Source organism: Cyrtonyx montezumae, unplaced genomic scaffold (genome assembly GCF_038088225.1).
Source record: "Cyrtonyx montezumae isolate F1298 unplaced genomic scaffold, pur_monq_1.0 scaffold_22, whole genome shotgun sequence".
Classification (NCBI taxonomy): domain Eukaryota; kingdom Metazoa; phylum Chordata; class Aves; order Galliformes; family Odontophoridae; genus Cyrtonyx; species Cyrtonyx montezumae.
The window spans coordinates 5,555,513-5,576,128 of NW_027071959.1; the positions used below are offsets into that span (position 1 = coordinate 5,555,513).

At 46.2% G+C, this 20,616-nt stretch overlaps 1 protein-coding gene across 1 annotated transcript in view; it reads right to left on the reverse strand.

Moving 5' to 3' along the window:
• The window catches only part of KCNJ5 (potassium inwardly rectifying channel subfamily J member 5), a 34,729-nt gene that overhangs the window by 8,943 nt on the left and 5,170 nt on the right, over nucleotides 1-20,616 (reverse strand). Inside the window, exon 2 of the mRNA XM_065738554.1 lies at nucleotides 309-1,255. Within this exon, the coding sequence (XP_065594626.1) occupies nucleotides 309-1,248 (940 nt within the window). The 5' untranslated portion in view covers nucleotides 1,249-1,255. The remainder of the gene's footprint in view (nucleotides 1-308; nucleotides 1,256-20,616) is intronic.

The following is a 20,616-nucleotide window of genomic DNA, read 5'->3' on the forward strand; positions in this document are numbered from 1 at the left end:
TCACAGAAAACAGAACCACGGGAGACCTCACAGTCTCATTCAGTTTGTTCTCTTTTTTTGTCCCATGGATCTGTTCTAATGGATTATGGACAGCTCTTCATCTAACTGCTCGGAGTGACTTCAAGACTTACAAAAAGAGTGAGAAACACTACAGTGTGAGCTAAAGAATGTCTCTGTTAATCGCTACCCAAACCAGACGGCAACACTTCACCTGAATGAGTCACGAGAGAAAGATAAACCCCAACGTTCTCAGTGAATTTTTTCCCTTTTCTCCCTCAAAATTGTGACTGATTTTGACAAGTGCTTACCTGTTGCTTCCACCATTCCCTCCAGAATGACCACGATTTCAAACTCTTCCTTCTCCAGCTGGGTGCGGGACATCTCCCAGAAGGGGCTTTTCTCGTTGATTTCATGTGAGATGATAAGAGGTGACACCAGGAACAATCTGTCATCTCCAGTGTCAAATCCCACATTGATGTCTGTTTGGTTCAAGGGGATGAACTCTCCCTCTTTGGTCTGTTTGGACTTAATCAGTTTGGCTCTAATGGAAGCCTCGACAATGTGGGAATTGCGGAGGTCTCCGACACGAAACATGAGACAGAGCTTCTCATCCCTCATGGAAATCACTGCGTTGTTAGAAAACATGAGGGTTTCAGCTCTCTTCTTTGGTTGGCTGATCTTGACAAACATGCATCCCACCATGAATGCATTGACTATGGAGCCCAGAATAGCCTGGATCAGGAGCAGTACAATGCCCTCTGGGCACTTCTCCGTTATAACCCTATAGCCATACCCAATCGTTGTCTCAGTTTCAATAGAAAAGAGAAACGCAGAAACAAATCCACTGAGATTTTCAACACAAGGGATCCAGTTTTCATCTTCCAGATGGTCCAGGTCTCCCCGGATATAGGCAATGAGCCACCATATGAACCCAAAAAACAACCAGGTGATGGTATAGACCATAGTGAAGACAAGAAGGTTAAAACGCCACTTGAGGTCCACCAGCGTAGTGAAGAGGTCACTAAGGTATCGGTAGGTTTCTTGCACGTTTCCATGGTGCACATTGCACTTGCCACTTTTCTCCATGTATCGCTGCCGTGGCTTCTTACCTTCTGCTGTTATCAGTCGGGTCCGGTCAGTGGCAATGGGGACATCATCCCGAGCCTGTTTGGGAATCTTCTTAGGTTCTCTGGATGCAGCTCCGATGTCCATGTCCTGGTTCATGAAGATCCTAGAATCCCTGGCCATGGCTGGGCTGGGGGAGAACACAGAAATAAACTTCAAGATCAGAGGGAAAGAGCTGAGGCAGCAGCCATGTCCTTGCCTTGATACACTTCACCCCATGCTGGTGTAGAGCTGGATACAAGCTAACCTTACATTAGGAAAGCTTTTTGCTCAAGCCGCATTTTCCCTCCTGGTATTGTTTTGCAAAACACTTCGGAGGGCTTCAGCTCTTCTCTCATAACAGCCACTTGCTAAATACAACCTTGCCTTGAACTGGGTGTTAAATACTGACCCATGCTACACAATATCTTTGGAGGTGAAGCAGCTGCCATTGCTTAACCATTGCTGGGCCCTCGGAAACACGTGGGTGAGAATAGCCCTGGTGATGTTTGAAACTTCTTGGCTTTTCTTTACACTGGTACCTCAGGTTTGGGGTATGTACCAAGAGAAGCCTTAGAAATGCACAGAAAATACTTTGCACTGCAGCCCACCTAAATCTCACACAAGTCTAAATTATTCATCAAGGTTTCCCTTACAGTCAGCAGAGGAAAGATCCTCCAAGGATAATTCAGATTTCAGATGTACTGATTCACCTGCTGGGTACATTCACTCCTCCCCACAGATTATCTGGGGAGCCTGAATTCCAGAGGTGAAATAGGCTTTTAGTTCAGCATCTTCAGCCAAGGGTCTAATGAACCCAGGCCTGCTGGTAACCAAATCCATGACAACTCTTTTATTTCATCTGATGCTAGACAAACACCAGACACTTTCCGAAACATAACAGCTATTAAAAACCCACGGTCTACATGCAAAACTATGCTCGACGAGATACAAATAACACAAAATGATGTCTGGAATGATTTTTGCTGGTTATCATCCTGTTTACTCAGATGATTCGATGTTCCTCTAGAAAAAAAAAAAAACAACACGTGCTCTATAGAAAAAGTGAGAGTCTCCACTCTAAATGCAGGGCACAAACAAAATCTCTGTGAAAGACTACCTGAGAATCCCTAGGAATATCAAAGATAGAGTAGCAGTATTCTCTATGATGTTCATTCTCTGCATTGTCCTCAGCAAATCCTATTAAAATCCAACTAAATCTATTACTGCTCCCTCCATCTTTAATCTTCTTATGAGCCTCTGAATAAGAAGAGGTGTAGAGATACAATTAAGAGTATCTTGGGAAAGATAATTTTAAGAACGAGGAATGTAGCTTCATCTTTTCAGAATTAAAGAGCACAAAGGGTGGGCAGGAAGGAAGCAGAGGCAGGATGAATGCACGAAGCAACAAATTTCCACTTCTATTCTGCTGTAGCCAAGTCTGGTTTGCAGCGAAGAACTGTTCTACGTTCCTGTACAAGTCACCATCAATCATTACCCCATTGAAGCAGCCAGAGCCTGTTGCTGGAAACATCCCTGCTGGCTCCATCCAGCAGGGAGCCTGGCCATCTGTCCTCAGCACAGTCCCAGTGCTTCCTTGTGCTGGCAAATTTGCCTGTTTGGAAGGGTCTGAGCCAGGGCTGGGGCAGCTGCAGTCACAGGAAGGGGAAGTAGTAGGGACTGTGTATCTGGGATGGCAAGGGGAATTGGGTTTGCTGTGCTCACTGCTCATCAACCTGGACACATGGTCAGCAACCCCAGCGCTGTGCTGCTCCCTTCCTCTAACAGCATCACCAAGGACTTGGGCAGAATGTTAATCCCTTTCTCTATTTTTGCACTCCTTCTCTACAGAGGGCCCCAGAGCTGGATAACAACAGATTTAGATGTTTAGATGTATCTTTAGTGGTTTTCTACCTCTTAATTATTTTTATTTTTGTTTGCAAATTCAAATCCCTGCAGCCATTGGTGTGGCTCTCTGCTGCCTCTGGCTGCCTGAGCTGTGAGATTGTAAGGGTACACACTGGCACTCACAGTGTGCAATAGCATACACCAAGAGCAAGTAGGAACAACCAGAAACTTTCCATCTCCTCTTTCACAGGGAAAAAAAACCATCCCATCACTGATTTCAAAAGAATTTGGTACAGAGAAGGACCTCTCTGCTTCCTCCTCAGTGATACCACTTGAGATCGTCCTTTGTGTTCTTTGATTAATCCATTACTCCATCTGGACTCAACATAATCAGTCTATATGCATGTAGCAGTGTGAAGAAGGCAAATGTTGCACGTTTTCAATCTTAAAAAGAATTCTGTCCTTTGAAAAAGTGTCATAAAACATAAATTTAAAACTGAATTTCACTTACACCAACACCACATAGAACAACTGACTTCAAGACGTTCGTCTATAGCGCAAGGTTCCATTTCTTTGATTCAAACCCAAGAGACCAAAAGGATCTTGAAACATATTAAAAAGATCAGAATAGAATAAAAATAATCAAAAAGACTAAATCCCTGAAATATCACTGTGGTGGCACCAGTGAGAAGGACTCTCCATTAATGAAAATGAAGGGAAACTTGCTTTCACTAAACACCCAGGGGACTGCAACACCACTTCTCTAATGCTGCTGATCTTTAGCAATAGGTCAAGGGAAATCTTTCTGGAAATCTTTAGGAACACCTCACAAGTGCTCCTTTAAAGCAAAAAAACATTCCTGCTATAAATGAACTTTACTGACAGCTGCAGCAGCCTTACAACTTCTGCTAATATTTGATTTAACACCCTCCCATCGCAGCGAGAGCACGAACTCAGTATGTGGTTACTGAAAATAATTAAGCACATGAATCTCTGAGCACAGGTTCAGATGTCTGAGGACAATCCAGCTTTCTGTTACAAATGCTTGCAGTATTTATTCTCTTATTCTGAGCGAATCACCGCCTCTCCCTCCTCCTTCATTTCCCAGCTGTAACATCCGTGATACAAACACAGTCTGTGAGATCCTAGGCAGAAGAATCTATTAGCAAATTCACTGTGATTCCCAAATGAATTCAGCTGCACTGGAGGTTTTATGGCAGGTGGCAAGACACCAAAGAGGACCACTGTACCTACATAAGGAGTCAGATTACTCCTTTATTGTATGATATACTGCTATCAAGCACACAGATCTTTTCCAGATACTGGTAATAATGTGTAAGCATCTTGCAGAGATTTAGACTTCAGTTTGTAAACCATTGCTCCATCCAGCAAAGAGATCTGTGACACAAAATTGCCTCTTAGCATCACACTCACCATCCTGCTTCGCTGGCATTTACCATCTTTGGTTAAATGGGACCAGGATAATAAAAATGTCACATTTGTACAAAACTGCTTTCCTTTTGGACAGATAGCTGCAAAAGAAGATGTGAGTCACTGCATTATCAACCTTGCAATGAGGCTCTTTGTCAGACTGGCTGTTGCTCAGCTTTAGCCCAGACGACAGACTCGGGGGCAGGCAGCGACATTTGGGCTCTTGGCTTTGCTGAATCAGGTCATGCTGGGGTTAGCTAAATATCTTCTGAAGGCATTGTTTTGCAGAGCTGTCTACAAGCCCTTCCTGTCAGCGCTGATGTACCTCCTGATAGCTCCAAGTGTTCATGATTAAAATTTGCTGAAGACATAGCAGGAGGTAAGCTGAATGAAGCCTGCAAGAGGCTTTTCCCCTGCTTGCCACGGTGACTTTTCTATTTAGATAACTGCTGCTCTCACTTGGGTAAACAGAGGTTTCAGTGTGGATAGGACGTGATTCTGGAGGGGTCTAACCCTGCAGGTAATAGGAGTTTGGATGCAGGAATTTGCCACTAAGTTGGGGTAAAAAAATCACTCAAACCCAATGCCTATGTCACCTTGTATGATGGGAATGAATGAACAGTTGTTCTCTAGCAACCCTCCCATTTCCTCAAGTCAAGATTTTACTTAACTCCATCAGCTGCTTTCCAAGATGAAGAGTCCTATACAGCTAAGGAAGTGATCAGTACAGCAGTGCACACTAAACAGAACACCACCAGTAGATCCTGTGCAACTCATGCTGTGTTTCCTAGAAACAGACGTATAAATGGATGGTATGATGGCTCTGTGGAAAGCACCTGGAGACCCAGAGATGAAGGAATGCTACCCAAAAGCACAGCAAGGCACTACAGGAAACTGTGCGACAGAGATCGGCGACACTTCACTAATAAACACGTGGTTCAAAAGCTCCCTCATCCCAACAACTGCTTTTCAGAGTGCAGTCTCACTCAGCACTGACGTAAGGAAGACACCTTTCATTTCTTATGAGTTTTAATTGAAGACACGGGCAGGTGTGGGAGCACAGCAGAGCTCCTGAGGCTGCAGGCATCCAGGGCTGCATGCAGGAGCGTGTGGCAGTGAGGAGCTAGGATGCAGCAGGATGATGCTGTGCTCGGTACTGAGCTGGGCTAACACCAGCCTGTCTGCTCGGGGTTCATTAGGATCAGAAATACCAACACAGAGGGTGTTCATTCTTTCTAAACAAAATCCCCTGTAAGGAAATCTCTCTGTGTCATATTAACTTCCTACCCAAAGACAGAGCTTATGGACATTTGTGCCTTACTCTTATCTGCTCGTTATCTGCCCAGTCCATTTTTCTCCCATGCAATAATGACAGTTCCAATATCCCTCAGCCCTTCTGTTGTCACTGGTGAGGCAGTACTGTGTCCCTGCCCCATCCCCAGAGCATCCAAATGCTTCAGTCCTCAATACAAGTAACATGCTTAATTATTATTGTTATTTTTATTATAATTATTTAATATCTGTGAAATAAGGAAGAGTTCTGGTTCCTATTCTTCAGGGTGGGGAAGCAAAACAGAGATGCTTGTTTCTTGCACACTCAGATGGGAGACCTGTGGCGGGGCAGGCAATGGAAGCTAGGGATCCCCAAATCTTCAACACGTGCCTGAAGTCACCACACCTTCCAGAGCACAGCAGGAGTTCCCCGTGTTCTGGTGTGTGTACAGATTACTCAGAAAAGCCTACGCAGTCTTACCAAGCAGCATGGATAACCCAGCCTGCTTATTCCTAATGGCAAAGAAACAATGCTGCTGTCTTTACCGTGAACTTCTTCAAAACAAACCACAAAACCTTTTCCCTCTTACAAAGTTCTCTGGATTTGCTACAGTTTTCAAACAGATATTTCCCCTCGCTAAGCAGAAACAAATCCCACACCTAACACACGTCTGCAGATACAGTAAATGGATCTACTTCAGACCAGTGCAGAAAAGGATGGAAAAACTAAAATCGTAATGAGCACGAATGCTGAGTGCTTGGGGCTTTCAGACAAAAAAGCCTCAGGACAGGTGGTAATGACACCAGTGTGCAGGCTGCAGCAATTTGCTACTGAACAGGCAGACTGCACATCGGGGCTGCCCAATTCCCCACATAACACAGCGAGGAGGGGAGGATGCCATCAGCACAACCTTCAGTCTGTTACCTTATACTTGTTGGAGTTACAGAAGTTGAGCACAAAAAGTCTGCGTGCAAAGGATGGATTCGTACTGTTACGCTGTTGGGCGTTCTGAATTAATGTTGAACCGTCAGGTGATATTCTCCTTCCCAACAAATAAATGTAGAAAATAAACCAATTTGATCTCTGCATCTCCAAGGAAGTGGCTTTGCCTGAGGCACTCTGCAGCCTCTCTGTCCTTTCACCCCAGACTATTTTTAGGGAGACCTTGTGGAGTCATTGCAGAAGTGACTGTTACCTTTCACTAACAGCTGAATGAAGAAAGGCAGACAGTCCTGTCCTGCACTACTCCTGTCACTGGCTGCCTACACCTCAATTCTATAAGAAAATACAGCCCCAAAAGCACAACGATTCCTGTCCTCCACTGCTCAAATACTGCACATTATTGCAGCTGACAGTTACAGTATAATCCTGCAGCTGGCTTAAAAATAAAATGAACTTGAGGATGCCAATACCACCACACACCTCTACTGCAACTTGCAGCCTAACGGCTCCAAGATGAAGTGGACCCAAATACCGTCTCCTTCCGCCCTGAGACACAGAGCAGTGCCACTCAATGAGTCACAGAGGGACAAAGTGATCGACCTAAGAACAAATGGCTGAAGTGCCAGTGCTCATCCCAACGCCAAGTGCCTCTCCCAACCTCTAAGTGAGCAGGATGCGAGTGACTCATATAAAAGTCCACAGATTTGTCTCAGAACACGAACCTAAAACTCTGTTTGCCAATTTCAGAGCCTGTCACTACCAAGGCTGGAACCTTCTGGAGGTGGACAGCTTTCTCTAATGGAAACCAAAAATCCTGGTTCCTTATCCCCACCTGATGAGGAACAATAGGGGAAAGAATCGGACCCCAGAAATGAAGTAACTCCCCCAGCACAAACACAGCCAGACAGTTCCCACAGATAATGTTTGCTTGGACTGGTCAGGGAACAGCCAAGTGGAGTCAGCCTTGTTTCCTTCCAAACCACTCAGCTATAACTCTAAGGCAGTTGACAACTGAATCCCAGAAAGTCACACAGTGAGCTTCTGGAGACAGAGGCAGCGCGTGGAAATTCTTGATTGGTTTCCCAAAACTCTCAGGTCAAAAACAAAAGGGGGAGATGCTGTATAAAAGTTAGTGTGTTCCTCCCAACCAGCATGCACTAACACAAAAACAAGGACTCGGGGCACTGCTTGCTGAGTGCAGCAGGATGGCAGCACGTTGAGGTGTCACTGCTTTACTTCATGGGGCCATTAGCACCCTTAGGGATTCCCAATGCATTAAATTGTCCTTGTCTCTGTAGGGCTGAACATGCCAGTTCATTGTCTGAGTATTACACCGCCAGAGCTCTTTGAACCCAACCTGGCTACTGAGTGTCCTAATTCTAAAGGAATTTCACCTTTGACTCCAGGTTAGGATTACAGAGCCCCTCCACGCATCTCAGGGCACTTCAGTCACCAGCTTCTTCCTACCCACTGCATTCAGTGACCTTTGCTAATCCGCTTTCGGGGCGCTCCATCATTTGTATCTCCTTTTCCTACATCACACCCTCTCTAGATCTGACCGTGCCTTTGCACAAGATCAACACCCAATCCCCGGCTTTCCGCGGTCCCCCGGCAGCCACCAAGTTAGACGGCAGCACGTCCCCGGCCCTCACCCCGCACAGAAACCTCCCACTACCCTCCTTCTCCTCTTGCCCTCTGGGCTGCTGATGGTTAGCTGCCGGAGAGGAAAGCAAGGAAACCGACCAAGCGAACACGATGAGGTAACTTACCTGCTGAGAGCGGCTCCGCATCACTCTCGTGCCTTGGCACTTCGGGGATGCCGGGCGGGGACCGCGCCGAGATGCAGGGAGCACAGCGGCTGGGAAAGCGGCCGATCCATGCCATCACCAGGAAGCCTTCTGATCCCGGGGCCGTCTCCTCCTTCCCTCCCTCTGCCCGGTATCACAAAACATTTCTGCGGCTCTGTACGTTTAAACGCACACCCCCCCGTCCCACTCGGTGTCCCGCTGTCAGGCTGACACGGGATGCTCCGAGCCCGGCAGGAATGACGTCCTGGCGGCGGGCAGCTCCCTCGGGGCTGGGGCAGGGCGCGGGGACAGGAGCAGCATCCCTTCCGACGAGCAGGAAAGGGAAAGGTGGCGGGAGGGGACGAGGAGGAGGGGTTTAGCTGCTGCCTTGCTCAGCACGGGCTGGGGGGGAAGGGGCGGTTTCGCTGCCTGAGAAAAGGCGAGGCACCGCGCTGCATGTCACCGCCCGCTCATCGCCCTCTGCCATCCCGAGCGCTGGGTTTACTTTTCCACCCTGCGTCTGCTTCGCTCTCCCCTTGCCCGGCTTCTCTTATCCTGCATTACTGAGCGGGCTTTCTTTTTGTTCCCCCCTCACTCCCCGTTGTTTTCTTTCCAGTAGGTGGGGGAGGAAAAGAAAACCCATTGTTTTAAATCACACAAACTGAAGGCGGTCCCGTGCAAGCTGCTGCAGGGAACCTGCTTCAGCAGCACCTGGAGGTCCCTTCCAACCCTGCGGTTCAGTGACTGCTGGGAAACGGAGGACGGGAAGGATGCAGAAGCGTTTAGCAGGGAGCACTCATGCTTCCCCTCCCCCCCCCACCTTTTCTTTTTTATCACTGATAATACCACACTGTGTCCCTAGCGTCATGAATATTTCCTCTTCTGAAAAGCAAATGTCAGGCCAGCTGCACATGCAAGATCTGCCTCCTGAGCACAGGTTGCCTTCAGGCTTTGTTGCCCTGTTCCTCTCTTCTGACCCTCCACTCCTCCCTAATTTCCTCTTTCAGGAGCCACGCAGCCTGTCAGAAATGCTTTCTCAGGAGATTATCTGGGCCAGAAAAGAGAGCTTGTCGAATTCACAACATGTCACAGGGATATGTCAGTAGCCCTGGAAACTGATATCATTTGTTTCCATTTTCTGCTGTGAAACAATATTCAATTTCTTTATTTTAAGGTTACACGTCACCTGTGAAATACATCAGCATTGGAATGACATTTTTACTCATATCCCTGCGTGGTTATATCGTAGCTTCATTTGCACTCTTATTTTGAACAGGGAAAAATGTGAATGAGAGAACTTCCTGTAGATCAGACAAGCTGAGTCCTAACCACCATCAGCCCAGGATGCACAACCACCTCCCCAGGAAGGTCTGCACCTCTGTGTGCCAGTGTTCTTACTCTTTGATCTGTATGGGCACTTTGCATCTAGACAGATAGGGGTATCCCCTGGAGCCAGACCAAAGACTTTGGCAATGAGAAAACAAGTTTTGCAGACATCATTTGGACAATAAGATCAGACAAGCTGGCTTGGCTCCTGCTTCTCATGCTTCACAGTGGTGCTGCCTTGCCTAGGTTGCAACCAGCACACAGCACTCGGCCCTGGCAGCACTGGAACGGTTTCCACTTAAAGTAAGACATGATAATGCTGATGAAGCCTGCTTATGTTAAATCTTCTGCCTGCTGACAATCTTTAGGAACCCTGTCCTTCCAGAACGGTCACGATATGGTGATAATTTTCCCACCTGGAGCTGCACCACTGCCTCACCCACATGTGGGAATTATCACAGTGCCAGGCAATGTAAATAAAAACTTCTGCATTTTGAGTAAATTCCCATTTCTCCTGCCATGAGTGAAACTCTGCTGACGGCCACTGCCATCTGCTGGCACCACGTCCTTTCACTGACTTCCCTACTAATAGAAAAAAGGGTTTAAAGTGGATTCTCAGTGCTGTGCTCACACCTCTGCCCAAATGTCAGAGCAGAGCGTGCTGTAAGGCTGCTGCTGTCCCAGGGCGTGATGGGTGCATTAATAAGCACAGCAAAGGCACAGCAGCAGAGCTTGAGAGGGATGTACTTCAAATTTCCATCAGGAGCCTCCTAGAGAGCAGGTTTTGCCTTCTGCGTGGTCCACAGGAGTGTGTGCCTTGCTTTTTGTTCCTTGCTTTTGGTTTCCTTCTCCTTACACTCTGAATCACTGCTTTACCTATTTCAACACACATCTTCCAGTTTGCACAGAGTGAAGATCAGACAGATCTGAAATCTACACTTTGGTGAGTCACTGACATCGATGTGTCCTTGCTAATGTGGTTTCAAAGCTGCTAACAGCCTCACGAGTTTGGAACATAATGAATTATTCTGGGTATCAGATTGCTGCAGGACAGATTTCACACATAACAGCAGGACAGTTTGGGATTACTCTCAGGCCACGATGGAAACAAGGAAATGCAGAGGGAATGCTCCTGAGTCAAGAAGGCAAATTTCTCCCACTGTTTGGCATGAAATTCACCTCAGATAAAGTCACTTAGGATACACTGGCCCAAGTCTGAATAGCCATGCTCTTTCCTCTCCAACTGCAGAAGGCAGCAGCACCAGGACACATTTAAGTCAGCCCCTTACATTGGAATGGGATGGATTATTACAGTTCGGATTTGTGCTGGTTCCTGCAGAATTTAACAGGGCAGTCCAGGTGCTATTTATTTATTTATTCTTTTGAGCTTTCGTGAACCAAATGAGGATTAAGCTCCATTTCCTTAAGGTTTCATTGCATATAAATGAGCCATCCACCCCGATGGGCACAGATCAGCCCGTGACATTTATTACCCGAAGGGACAGTCTTCAGTCTGAGCAGCAGTGACAGAATCTGTGCTCTGCTCTGAAATGAGTGGTGGCTCTCAGTGCCTTTACTGAAAGGAGAGGGCACAGCAGTTCCTTCAGGGAGTGCTTCAATTCGCTGTGCAGTCTGATCTCTGGAACAATATGGTCTCCTGTTTGTCAAGCTGCTGTCCCACCAGGAGACAGAGCAGCAGGAGCCAGTGGTGGGAGATCATCTCTAAGATCATCTCGTCCACCCCTACTCTTCCCTGGTGCTCTCAACTGTACAGGAGCAGAGCTTTCAAGTACAGCTCTGAGAACCTGGATCAAAATTCAGGGACAGTCACCCCCTCAGTCTCAGCTTCCTTTTGTGTTCTTGTTCATCAAACCCCAACTTGAAACTCGGGAAGCAGGAACAGAGGCAGACAAGGGGAAGAAAAAGTTTCAGCAATAGACAGAATTCCCGCACCTCAGTTAGGCGGAGGAGTCTGCTTGCCATCTCCTTTGATATGATAATGAGAGCTAATGCTAAGCCGGGGAAAGGGGCAGCTCATCCTACAGCTGTTTGGGGCTCTTGCAGAGCACTGATCCACACCAGCCAACACACACTCGCTATCTTTTAACTTCTGCATCGCCTGAAAGTGTGTTAGTCCAGTTCCATTATAATTAACAGTAATTAAGCCGTTATTATGCAGGTGCAGCAGCAGAACCTAAGGCTGAAGGGCACCCAGAGACTAATAGGCTGAATTCTGCTTTAGGGCACGGCTAGGAACCCCAATGAGGTCCTGTGCCTGCACCTGACGTTCAGGATTGCCACTATCTATGAAACAGCAATGCCCTGAGCATCTCAGATCAGTGCAACATACGAACCACCACCAGCAGTTCTCGTGGTTACTCAGGAGGCAGCAAAATCTCGGGTGCAAAAATAATAATTTTCTGAAGATAAATTTTAGGCAGTGAATATCCTATCTACTTTATTGAGCTGGCATACTTGAATGCCATTTGTAATGCACTCTCAGGGGTTAAGCAGCTCAGCATTTGTTATAGCAGGCTCCACATCGTGCCCTGAGTTATCTTCAGGATTCTTTTCATCTCTACTCTGGCTGCAGGAAGGGTGACCCTCACTGACTCTAATGAAGTCGTGTTATTACTGTTTAATCTCATGTGTGCACGCCTGGCACCAGAACAACCAGCAGCCCAGCAGCCCTGGGGACAAAGGGCCTCTATTTAGCCACAAAACAGGTACTGTGCAGACAGCATTTCCCAGTGCTGCCCTCCCCTCACACCCCAAATGCTTTTAGGTGATGGGACAGAGCAGCACTGGAGCCCGCTGGGCTGGGAGCTCCTCTGCAAGCACGGTTTGTTCCTTTACACACAACAGATGTTCAAGCCAATTTCTGAGCTGCGTCTTACTACGACGACTAGAGAGCCTTTAGGAACAAAACCATTTGCTCAATCCTTCCCCATCGTGTCTATATCCAGGAAGCAATCTGCAAGAACCTATTAAATTCAAGAGCTGTGAGTGTTTATTAGAAAATTCCATTAGCATCAGGTAACTTCTGAGCTCCTGGATTTACACCTGATTTGCTAACACCAGGAAGATTTTTCAGCAGTTTTTCAGTCATTTTAGAGCTTAAGAGAAACATTTCTAGAATATTTTTTTTCCCAGGCCTTGCAGCAGCATGCAATATTTATAAGGAATTCCCTGCCTTGGTAGCAACAACTGACAGTTATAAAAAATAACTACTCTATAAAATGCATTAATATTTTAAGTCTGCCAAAGGCTGCTAGACGAAGATATTTCCAGCTTTTGCCTGACTGGTTGTTATGTAGTTCAAGCAAATAACTGACAAAAGGAAACATATAGGAGGGAAATGAGAGCGTGCGCGGGAACTTGCAATAGCTACAATAAAAGGTCTTTCTATATTTACACAATAAATCAGCAGCAGAATCAAGAAATGAACCAATATTCTGGTTTCTGCTCCAGTCACTCATACAGGGAACCACAATGCCAATTACATGCTCAGATGTTGCTGTAGGTTTCTGTAGTGCCCCTCCATTTTCCAAATGAAACAGAGAGATTGTGCTGAATCCAGGCTTTTCCACACACTCACACAAAATGCAAATAACTCATGTTTAATGGAGCAAGGGAGAAAAAAAGAGGGATCCTGATAGCGCTGCAATAAAGCGCCTCTTTTAATGAACACTCCTGTGTGCTCACGGCCTGATGATGCTGGACATGCTCCAGGTCTGTTTACAGAGCCAGCATGTCTGTGTCCCCGACTCCTGGCGCATCTGCACATTTTGTTCTTGGCATATCTGTATCTGTGGAGCCAGCTGACCTTGAAACTCACAACACGGAAGAAAAAAAGAGAATGAAAAAAATATTGGCAGGCAGAAAGCCGACCCTTCCCCCCATGGTTATGATCAGAGTGCTTTTCCTCTCTTTGGTTTGCACAGAGATGATGCTCAGTAACACTGAAAACGTTCCTACTGCCCCTGGAGAGGCCTGTTCAGAGCAAAACCAAAGGAAATTAAAGACCTATCAACCAATCCCTCGGTACAGGTTCATAAATATAAAGCTGCAGGCAGTGACTGGCTAAAGCACGAAGGACAAAATGTGCTGAAACGCTCTGACTTGAGTCCCTCTGTTCCCTTCTCTCCCATGTTCCCTGCTCTGCGTGGAGATGGGGAAAGATGTTCCCTCCCGCTCATTATCACTGCATATTCACAAGAAGCAGAGGATGATGCATTTGCTGTTTGGACTACCTTGCCACCGAGTGCTGCTGCTGTGACAGCAAGTCTCTAAAAATACACTCCTCTTCCACGCAGCCTGCTGCTACGAGGACAGCTCCCTTCCCTCCATGGAGCCTGATGGGATGCACTCGGGTGCAGCTCATCCTAATGATGCTACACACCTCAGCATCTGAAGTCCCGAGAAACCCACACCAGACCGTGCCCTTCACGCAGGCAGTGAGCAGTGTGCTGTGCCTGGCACACAAACTGTGCCACTTCTGACAAATCCCATATCCTTAAAGCATTTTCCATCCTCCTGAAGAACCAGTAGACGAGCCTTGCTGTGGCCTGCTGTACACCTCCATGAAAGCACAGGGCTCAGCAGTGATGATATTTTTCTGGCAGCCCCGAGAAAGAGACAGGGATGCTGAGGATGTTCAGAGCCAAACTGCTCCGCACATACGCTGACTTCAGTTACCGTGCTTGCTGGAGCTCTCCCTTATCCCCTGCAAATTGTGCAGCAACAGCTCGCTAAAGTTGTGGCAAATCTGTCGGATTTACACTGGTTATTCAGCCAAGCTTTCCCTTCCGGATGGATTTGCCTGAGGCTTATTCCTCAGTGCACCAACTCGACGTTTCAGATCTGACTAGTGCTAAAATTGTACAAGACGCCCCATGCAGAGTCTCCTTTTCTGTTAGCCACAAAACTCATCTGCTGTTAGATACATCTGAGCCTGAGATGAAGGGGATCGGTGACATCTCAGGTCATTATAAAGCTATCTCAGAGTGCAGAAATAACTCGGATGACTCCACAAGTCACGCTGTGCTCTGCTCTGAGAGCAGATGTAAGGAGTTATTGACTAGATTTCCCAGAATGTACCACTGCAAATGAGGCGTAACGACAGAACTGTAGACATGTCAGAAGAAATATAAAGAAGTTCTCCCAGGAGAAGACGATGCCATATGGACACGGCGAATCCCAACGCTTTGCTCTGCTGAAGTTTCTCTCTGTTCCCCAAGGCTTTTCGATGTCAGTGTTTCCTAGGAGGACGGCTGCGTTGGGCTGTCTCAGCACTCAGACTGCCTGGGGCTGTGGTGTTGATGGTGCTGAATTTGCAGGCTCGGTAGTACCCAGCTCGCACAGGATTGATTCATTTGCGCTGACAGCTTGCATACACCTTGTCATACAATAAAGATATTGAAACTGAATCGCCAGAAAGGCCGCGTTCGTTGCTTCGGGTGATTTATCAGGGACTTAGGCAGCACTGAGCCAATGCCAAGAAAATTCCCTCATGAACCAAGACCAGATGTCGTTCTCATCTAACTACATTAAATCTGAGACAAAACCACTAAAGCCAGCAGAGCCGCAGTACTACTATCACTCTTGTTTCAGTGCAGAACCACTCTCCCCTCGGTGCCCCCGCACCCAACTCGGCAGAACAACTGCTGCTGAATGACTGCACTCGTTTGCAGCACAAAACGCCTTTGGCGTGTGACAGAAGAGAGATTTTCCCATCACCACCGCAGGCAGCGGTTACCTCGCAGTCCCTGCACAGGCCGGCAGAGGGTGATGGGCAGCCACGTTGTTTCTTCACTGTCCCGACCAACGCCGGGGGTAGAGCCACACATCCCCCTGAAGCAGAATACAACCAGGCATCCCACTTGCGTGAAAGTACACGATTCTATACACAAAACAGAAGATTTACTGAAATAAGGTCTTTTGAGCTTTCTCATGGAAATGATCCATGCCAATTCTAACTCCGTTGCCCATGTAGGACTGTTTATAACTGTACCATTTTGGAAAGTACTGATGAGGTACAGTGCAAGACAAGTGTATTTTGGCAAGATCTATGCATCCCCGAGGTTTATATCAGGGTGGGTGATGGAGACCTACAGAAGACTCTGCTGCAAGGGATGAAGGCACCTAGACCTGAGCCAGGCTCCTCTTCAGGAAGCACCTCCCAGCCCTGCAGAACTGACAAAAACACACTGCAAAGGGAAAGCTTCAGCCTTCATCTACCTAACCCTGCCCAGCACCGGGGCAGAGGCTCTGAAGTTAGCTGCCTCTTGAAGAAAGCTGTGTGCACAACAACTTGCACAAAACCGACCCGGTGCAGTCCAAGCAGAGCTGTGCTGACTCCACACCACTGCATGCTTTTCCAGCCTGAATTTTATGTCTTCCATAGGTGAAGACACATCACTGACTATTTTCATCAGTCATTGAAAACCAGCAGGCTACAGCTGAAACCTCAGTCTGCTCTCTATTACCAAATTCAGTAACAGCCCTCTGCCTGTTCTTACTGCCCTCCCAGGTGACTCATTCTGAAGGGTTCACTCATCTGTAAAACAGTCGTTCTTCACATGGCTATTTCTCATGTCCTGACCTTCAAAAACAAGGCCCAGGGTTTTTGTGTGATCATCCAGTAAATGTACTTCTGGAAGGAGAGGCACCTGCTGTTTGTTGCTTGGGAGAAAAAAAAGGATGCTCCATATTTTTATTTTCTTTATGATGATAACAACCACACCGAAGGTTTATGGGTACAGTGCAAGACTATCAGCCTATTCTGCTGCTTTTGAAAGCTAAGACAAAATTATCACCCAGTTCTGCCACTGTGAGTGGTAGTGCAGATTTACCAAAGGAGCTACAGGAGGTCTGAGCTCCCACAGCACTGGGTGCTGTATCTGCACATGTACTCCCCAGCCATGCTTGTAAAGAGGACGTGCCAGTCTCTTCACCACCCTGTCCTATGCCTGTGGTTCCTCTGGGGCAGTATTCCTGCTCTTGGGGAATAACTAAACAATCACTGTGCACAACTTGTTCACTTTCTGACTCTGCCTAACGCTGCAGGCTGCATCCGACCCATTAGCTGCAAAGGGAATCCAACAGAGCCCTTCCTTTGAAGTGATATGCCCTCAGCTTTCTTCATGACTCCCGTGAGAGATCAATGCCTGACTTTAGCAGGTCAGGATATCACATCAGGCTTTCTACCATTGTTTTGCCTTTCTGTCTCAGTTATTATCAGAGAAAAATAGTATGATGAGTGCTTCCTTTATCTCTCTCTCCTTCCCCTGCATTCCAAAAGAGGGCAAATTTCATTTATTAATGCTGATAGATTCCATGGAGACTTGCAGATAAAAGACACAGTTTGAAGCAGAATGCAATGTTCTGTCTTGCAGGAAGCTTGTGCTTTACTATTTATTTCCACAGCACCTACTGACATTGCTAGGCAACTGTGACAGTGTCCAAAATAAAAACACTAATAATAATGAAACAAACAAACAAAGTTCTGAGTCTGACACTCACAGCTGGGGGCTGCCAGGAAAGCAGAAAATGGATGGAATTGATTCCTACATTTGGAAGAAAGTGAAGGCCAAAATGATCAGTTGTGGGTTGACCAAAAAAGTCAACTTGGATCCCAAGAGGAACACGCTCACTACCCGGAATGTGCTGCCCCAGAGGGCACACAGAGGGGTGGTAAAGTTTGGGAATTTCTGAGCAGCAGCAAGATCAACTCATTGGATTTTCAAGGGATGGTCACTGCTGCACAAAGAACATTGCAGCATTATGTCTGTTCTGAACTTTCATTCACAAAGAGCAGTGGGTGGAAGTCACTGAGGCACAGACAACAGACCTACCTGAAGTTCATATTTCATTGTCCACATCTAAAGCTCATATTCTGTTCTTCACAACATGTCTTTTCCTGGTGATGCTTAGTGCAGCCCAGAAGGGCAACTACAGGTAAGGATAACATACCTTAATTTGCTTATTCCTGTTCACACAGTTGCTTTTCAGCAGATACCCATGCAGCATTACAGAAACATCTCCTGCCCTCAAGAAATGAGACTTCTACAAATAGCTTTAGAGAGATCTTTTTGCAGAACCATACTTGGAAAACAGAAAAAAGGCAGAAGATGAAACAAAGCTTGCACCCATTTTAATGCTTCATAATGCTTCATAACATTTGATCAAGCAGGAAGGAAAGAAGTGCCTTTGTTGCAGTCCACCCATGCCCTACATTTTCAGAGGAAGAAAGGAGTAACCTCCTCTGCCAAGTAGCTGAATTACACGCAAATGCAAGTAATGAGCTTTATTACTTCCAGTGAGAAGCTAGCACAATTTTCTCTATGAATTCTGTTGCATAAAAAGATGTCCCCATGTGGCATTCTCAGTAAAGGTGTTCTACCTTGCAGCCTTGCCAGGGGAGGAGGTTTGAGGCCATGAAATCTTTCTGGCAGCCGTGTTCTTAAAGTCAGTGAAAAAAAAGCTTAAAGTCAGAGCGAAATCCTTGTCTGTGCTTTCTGAGGAGTCACACAAAAATCAGCTATGGGAATGTGCCTCTAACATACACAAAACAATGGGGTGGATAGCCAGGTCTCTGCCTCAGGCTTTGCCTCTCCCAGGCATTTGTGCAGTGCTCTGCAACAGTACCTTGACAGCAATGAAGCCTCTGAAATCCCAGGACATCAAGGAGTTCAGTAACAGGGCTCTGCCTGTTTGGTTCCCACGTGCACTTCCACAGCCAGCACTGCAGCCAGCTTGGTTCTTGAAGTTAAGCAGCCTTTAATTAAGCCTATACATTTACATTCTGTCACAGATAGCAAAGAAGGCGAAGGGCTTCAGCTGCCCACTGAGTAAGGAAAGCAGGAGTGATTATGAACCTTTTGCTTTTGTTAGCAGCAGTGCCAGAAGCTGCTGCAAGGGATGAGAGCTGCAGTCACCTTCAGGTGTTACACTGCTCTTTCCCTCCTAGAGTTTCAAAGTCACATTTCTCTCCACTTGAGATGGTTCCAGTCCACAGAAAAGAAAGTTTTAGGAATGAATCACAACTATACGTACACACACACTGAACAGTCTGCCATTAATTCTAGACTCATAGCTACACTGCTATCTAGAACATGCTCAGCATTTTACAGATAGAAAATGAGATGTAATGGGAAGGATGGAATCACCTCTCTTGGGACTCAGAATGAAACTGCAATGGATTTCAAATCCCTCCCCATGGTAAACACAGAGTAAATCAGTACTGGGAGGCTGCCAGCCTAGCTGCACTGAGGTTAATGAGCAATCAGCTGCCTGCACTACTGACTTCCCTGCCAGGCCTCAGGTGTGTATCTTTGGGTGCATCTCAGGGAGATGGCATCTTCTATAAATAATCATTCCTAAAGATAAAGGCATGACATCTTTTTTTTTTTCATTTGACAGATTAGATAGAAATGATCAATATTTATATAGAGAAAACTGCTTCAGGCAAGCAGACCTCCCAGAATGCTCAATCAAAAATGCTTTCTGCATGTGAAAAACTGAACACTGGAAGATTTGCAAACGTAGCAGGGGATGTTCTGGCATTAGCTCAGTCACACCTCATTTTCTATTTCTTCTTTAGAGGACAGGCTCCCAGTATGCTACTGATAAACAAGGATGCCAGCTCAGAAAAGGGGAGATCATCACAATGGAGGAGAGCTGCTGTGTACCTGGGGCAAGCTGGGTACCTGTGTACCTGAAAATGCTGTTTAGTTCCCTGATTATGGTTACAACCGTGGAAGTGTTACCTTAGGAAAATAAAGCAACCTGTTGAACACAATGCCCTACATTTCTAAGAGTGTCATGGATGATTCTCCTGTCCTCCGTGAGAAGCCAGCTACAAAATGATTTCTCTTTATTAAGTGCTATGAGAATTGCCACCATTTAAGTGGTCTCAGAGCACCTAGAAGTCATTTGTCATTTGTGAAAATCTGAATCCTTTACTCTCCTCCTGCTCCACCTCCCTCACTCCAAATGCAGAAAGAGTTTTCTGGTTTCAGACTGAATAAAGTCATTAATTACAGTCTTTCCTAGAAACCTGCAATTGAAATTCACCCCGGGAGCTTCGGAAAGCCAGGGAAATCTATTCATTTCTGTAACATTCCTTTGACATGTCATAGTGGAAGAAAGAAGAAAGCCCATTCACTTTTAATTTCCCGGTGTTGAGGATAATATTTAACAGAAGTAAAACCCTTTAAGGGATCGACACACTCCTTGAAACTAATGGGAAAAAATCTCATTGAGTTGCATCACAGGAGAACAGCTTTTTTTTCTTTGAAAAATTATGTTAAACATCCTGCAATGTGTTGGTTGATGAGAGAAATTTAATTAGTACCGTCATGAACTGCCAATATGTGAACAGTACAGGACTCCTGCGTGTATTGGGTACATGATAACAATAACCGGGCTTATTATTTCTGACTATACCACATCAATTACTCGTGGTGAAGTTACCTGCAGCCATTCCATCATCACATTTCTGGTGCTGTGTTGGCACTGCTAACAGCAGACCTGCCTCACAGGAGTGTGAGGAGATACAGCAGACGGATTAACGTGCTCAGAGATGGAAAGTGCTGCTTCAAAATGATCACACTTAGCATTAATGACTGAGCTATTTAAACAACAGAATGGGCTATAACTGAGCTAACTCTTGTATGGGTGCTTTTTGTCTTCACAGCACTCCGGGGCAAGCAGTTCTGACACTGAGTCACTAATCTGTTGGTATCAACTGTGTGAACAAATCTGCCTCTGACCAAACATTAAATAGCATAAATAACATTAAATAAGCTTTTGATGTACAAATTGTATCCTCAATTCCTTCTAAGACTCTGGGAGACAAAGATGATCCCACCTGCACAGTGTCTTCCACCTGCCTGTGGTTGG